At 41.6% G+C, this 5,687-nt stretch overlaps 1 protein-coding gene across 1 annotated transcript in view; it reads right to left on the reverse strand.

Moving 5' to 3' along the window:
• Nucleotides 1-3,221: 3,221 nt before the first annotated feature.
• Nucleotides 3,222-5,687, reverse strand: part of TROAP (trophinin associated protein) — a gene marked incomplete in the record, with an annotated part of 19,927 nt that continues 17,461 nt past the window's right edge. The window contains 1 exon segment of the mRNA XM_072409201.1: nt 3,222-3,795. Within this exon segment, the coding sequence (XP_072265302.1) occupies nt 3,763-3,795 (33 nt within the window).

Below are 5,687 nucleotides of genomic sequence, written 5' to 3' on the forward strand. Positions count from 1 at the left end.
GAGATGGTGGAGTGGTAGTTGGCTACCATAGGGTAGAGGTATAATTGCACCGACTTTTGTGGAACAGGTTCTAAAATGGCAATGTAAGCTCAGCCTGATTTATAACAATCAGTTCAGATGGGGGAAGAAAAGACCAAATGGGATTGAATTTGCTGCTCCCCCCACAACAACCTTCTCTGCCCAAGACATTGCTACCTACTTTAGAGATAAAATTGACAAAATCAGACATGATGTCTTTGCTCACTGGGCCACGCCAACCATAGTCACCCCTTCCAACAGTATGTCATCACTGGCTTCCCTCCTCAGCCCTGTTACTGTGAATGAAGTCTCCTCTCTTCTCTCATCATCTCCATCTACCACCTGTCTGCTTAAACCAATTCCCTCTGATCTACTCGGTGCCCATTCCTCCACCCTGCCCCCCGCCCTAACCAAACTATTCAACCTCTCCCTTTCTACTTGTATCTAGCCTTCCACTTTCAAATTGCCATTATTCTCCCTATCCTGAAGAAACCCTCACTAGACCCTTACCTACTTTCTAGCTATCGTCCTATCTCCCTTCTCCCAAATGTTTCCAAACTTTTTGAGCGTGTTGTCTTCAAAAGACTCATCGATTACCTGAGCACCCCATCTCTCTTTGACCCTCTGCAGTCTGGTTTTAGTGCTGCCTTTTCCACCAAAACAGCACTAAAGTGGCCAATGACCTCAGCAGAGCTAAGTCTCAAGGGAACTTTTCCCTCCTTCTTCTCCTTGATCTTTCCTCTTCTTTTGACACTGTTGATCACCCCCTTCTAATACAAATCATGAGCTCTATTAGTATCAGGGACACTGCTCTCTCTTGGTTTGCTTCCGATCTGACCACTCCCTCAATTGTAACTCCTCCTCCCCAGCTCTCCTCCCTGTTCGTGTTCCCCCAAGGGTCAGTCCTTGGACCAGTTCTTTTCCCTGTACACCTCCTCTCTCGGTAGTCTCATATCCTCCTTTGGCTTACAGTACCATCTGTATGCTGATGACACTCAAATCTATCTGTCCACCCCTGACCTGTCTCGCTCAGTCCTGGACAAGGTCTCATGCTGCCTGTAAGCCATCTCATCATGGATGTCTGACCGATCATCTTTCCCCCATCAAATTCCAAATTTCCCCCTAACATATTTCTAACCGTTAACAACACCGTTATTCCCCACAGGCACATTGTATTGGCATCACATTTGATTCTGCCCTCTCATTTACCCCCCATATTCAGAACATTTCCACTTTCACCTGTGCAACATCTCCAAAATCTGCCCCTACCTGTCCCCAGAGATCACCAAACTCCTTGTACATGCTCCTATCCCTCGTCCAGACTACTGTAACATCCTTCTCTCTGCTATTCCACTAACCCGAAATTCTCTTCTACAATCTATTATGAACGCTGCAGCAAAACTCATTCATCCTTCCCACCGCTCCTGTTCTGCTGCATCTCTTTGTAGTTCTCTCCATTGGCTTCCATTTCACCTTAGAATCAAATTCAAGCTCATGTGCTTTGCCTTCAAATCCTTCCACAGTTCTTGTCCCACTTACATTTCTGACCTGGTAAAAAAAAAAAAAATACTCCCCCAGCCGCTCTCTCAGCTCCCCTGATGATGACGACCTACAACTGACTTTCTCACTCATAACCTCATCTCACACACGGCTCCAAGACTTTTCTTGAGCTGCCCCAACTCTCTGGAAGGGTCTTCCTTGTCCTATTCGGCTTGCTCCTAAAAACCCATTTTTTTCAAACTTGCCCAGCCATCTTCTTCTTTCTTTTGAAATGGTCACTACTTCCCACCACTCCATATCTCCCCTCATATTGTCTTTTTAATTCCCCCACCTCCTAGATTGTAAGCTCTTCAGGGCAGGGTCCTCTCCTCCTGTGTCACTGTCTGTATTCGTCTGTCATTTGCTACCCCTATTTAATATACAGCACTGCGTAATATGTTGGCGCGATATAAATCCTGTTTATTATTAATAAATAATAATAATAATAATAATAGAGTGCTTGTCAACCAGTCAGGCACCCCAACCAGCTAGCACCTCTGTAATATAATTTTACTGACCAGATGTGTAGAAGATTTACTAGGATGTATATAAAATGATTTTAGAACTAACATCAGCATATAATCTGTTTTCTTATACTTGGATAGCAAGGTATTTTTCTCTTGTAGACTTCTATTTGAACACTATCACACTGTATTGTATGGCCATCTAGAGTCAGATTTTTCTACAATAAGAGTGTGATTTTGGCGGGAAAAATGATACAGCCCTAAACCTCTGATTAGCTATGTGCCTAGAGCTCCTCCTAGTGATGGCACAGGCAAGCAACAAGCATTTGTTTCTGAAATAGGAGCATTCTGCATCTGAAGAAGGTCATTTGTTCTTGCAACAACTTTTACTTTATTTACTATACCAAGAATACCACAATAAAGCAATGCTTAAGTGATGCCTTTTCTTTGCCTGGCCTGCTTTTAGGCCAATTGGACCACTGTGAACTCAGACCTAATCTTAAAGGAAATGAAGAATTTAGTATAATGCAATTTTTGTGTTCACTGTTGCGGACATTTCCTACATTGTATTTTGTTCTAGGCTACCTGCAAAATATCATTTTTTTGTATGCAATCAAATATAACTGTGTAATGTATATATGCTGCATATGCAAGTGTACAAAAAATGTCCCACTCTTCTAAACAACGTAGTATGTTTATAAACAATACCAGTTTTGGGGTATATTATACCAAGAAGCTATATGTATATGTACATAATTAGAGAAAATTATTCCAACATGCATGCAGCAGTTTCAGGCCCGGAGACCATCATCAATGCAATGCATAGAATTAATGATGTATGAGTGTAAAAGTAAGACAACTACAGCTCACTTATTTCTCTCTTGAAAGACTTTCTTTACAATAAAAAAAATATTTATTCTGATGTCCAATCAAGGCTAAGGTTAACTTACAGATGGATCTTTTTATTCCCAAAAGACTGAAAGTGTAGTTTTAAGTAGGAAAGGGCTTTTATTTATGTTTGGTGGTGGTGGAGGGGGTTTCATTTTCTGTCCAGATAACCATTTCCTTTCGCTGCTAATCCTTTTTTCCCTTGAGTTAAATGAGCAATAGAGAGCTGCAGGAGGGAAATATAAAAATAAACTTTGATTTACCCAAAGTTAGCTTTAAGCACAGTTTGTAATAGAGACAAAAACACAAATATTTGTTTTAAAATATAAATAGTGTTTTATTTAACATTACCTTAAAATGAAAAACCTGTATAAAAGAAATAGGAGCCTATATTTACTGGTATGATACAAATGAGTTTCCATCTTGTGGTTCGCTCTTTAGTCTACATACTGATATGTGTCACAACTGCATGGACAAGTCACCTCGGGTGGTGCAGTACTTGACCTCGGGGCAGCAGCATAGGAGGGTGAAGGTAGAACACTTCCATGTTGCTATAACCAAGTCAATGAAGGTTTGGTTTGACAGTAACTCCGTTATCCAGTTACAGAGACAGACTCGACCTAGCAGCATGTATTGTATTTCCTTTAGCATGCTTGCTTTTTCCTCCCCAAACAGATTCAGTTCAAGAATTTACCTTGGCGGGTAAAAAAGTTCTGGAAACCATGCAAACTGTTTAGTGATTATCCTTCTTAAAAGATAATCAACAAAAAAGGGTGTGCATCCTTCTCTTGGCTTGTATGCATGAAACAGACTTCTGCTGATTTTATTCTTCATATAGACAAATAATTTTAACTCAGGACTCTCCAGGACCAATAGGTGTAAAGTGCTGGAATGTAAAAACAAAAATAAAGTCAGGCAAGAGACTTTTGACACATTTAAAAAAAAAAAAAAAAAGAAACACACTACAAAGGATTATGTACTGGCTTATACAAAAACAAAGTGCAAAGAAAGTGAACCATTTATCTTAACTATATGGGATACCTGGCCTTCTCCAGGTTCCAACCTTCTAAATGTGTGTTTTTAACTTTGGCTGGGCATAGACATTTCTATGGGTTCCACAATTTCTACATATTCATAAAAAATTTTTCCTTTCAACCACTTTTTAATTTGCTATAGGCGACCTACATGTTCTATTTGGGGCCCAAATATTTAGACTGGCCATAGCACCAGGGACTTCACAAAGACACTGCCCACTGTGCTGGAAAGCCTTCAAGCCAAGGAAATCTCTGTGATGTCTTAGAGGTTCATCTGGATCATGAAAATATATCAACACTTTCTGGGCTTTTTTTGTTTAGTAAACCCAAACATGATTTGAGATACCAGCTTGGCAAAAAGCTTCCTCCTCTGAAGCACACTGCTCCATTTGCCACAGTGGTTCATTCCAGAAGATGGGTTCCATAGTTTATAGTGGATTTTTTTTTAACGAGATTCATTTTACAAACCTCCTTACAAGCCTATCCTATCGGTCATCATCTTTGTGGGCCAATTTTTCTCTTTCCCTGCACAGCAGGTTCTAATTGGCTTATCAGACTATGCTTTCTCTTCCTCAATTGCTTTGCTTACCCATGGTAGGTTAGTCATTTCCTCCAAAAATTCCCACTATTGATATAAGTCCCTCTGGCTAGGGGTAATAATATTTTGGTTCAAAGCCACTGAAGTCATTAATTTAGCTCCTAGTTACTGCAACTATAAGCCTACATTATTAACTGGGGCAGGTGTCAACTGTTGGAGTGCACAACATGAGTTGTATAGAATCGGCACTTATGCATATTCCATTTGAAATTATATGTTCAATAGGACTGTTGGGGAGCCTTGATGGTGGTTGCCTTTGAAATGTCAATGAGGACAAATCTAGCAGGATGACTCCAGCTGGGGGCTTGGAACCAAGTATCCAGAAAGAAAGATAACACCTCATTGAACAGGAGGATCACACCATACCAGGTGTGCGGTATGGGGGTTTTGTATGGAAGCATCTACTTCAAAGACTTCTACAATCATCCTGCCTGGTTTTTAAACATTGCTGCTATCTGATTAGAAGGGGCCTGAAAAAGCTGGTCAGCTAAGTCAGAGGACTTGCCCCCCAGTGCGACAGTGACATCTACTGGAGAAAATCAGGCTACCTGGCACATATGAACAGTGTTCTTTTTCCGGACTTGGGAGAACACCAGTAAGGGGTGGATGTATGGGTGTGGATAAATGTAATAAGGGGTCCTGGCTATAATAAAAAAAAGACAGACCCCAAACCTCTTCTCTCTCTTACCGTACTTTATCAATATAACATTGTCACAACTAACAAAGGTATTACGTGCCTTGCTATGTTCACTCTTGTATAGCATATGTCTTCCTACCTCTGAAAATTCTTCAGTTACTCCAAATGATCAAACTGCAAGGACTCTAGGTCCCCTACCCCTAGGTCACCAACCAGTTGTCAGGTCCGTTAGAAACTTTTGGTGGTCTGCAGTTCTGGCCAGTGCGCCCCAGTGTGGGGTCAGGAGAAAGACCCCTCTGGCGGGGCAGACCAACCAGAGCGGCGTGACCATGTCCCCCGTCCAGATCCGAGGCTCAGGGAAGTGATCGCAGGCTCAGATCTGCGATGGAAAGTGGATGGGGTTATGTCATAATGACGGCACTATGGGGGTCATATTGACGTCACTTTGACTGACACCCGGCTCCCCGTGCATGCGCGGTCAGGAGTCGGTAGTTTTAGTGGTTTGTGGG

The sequence above is a fragment of the Pyxicephalus adspersus genome, chromosome 1, assembly GCF_032062135.1.
Source record: "Pyxicephalus adspersus chromosome 1, UCB_Pads_2.0, whole genome shotgun sequence".
NCBI classification, from domain to species: domain Eukaryota; kingdom Metazoa; phylum Chordata; class Amphibia; order Anura; family Pyxicephalidae; genus Pyxicephalus; species Pyxicephalus adspersus.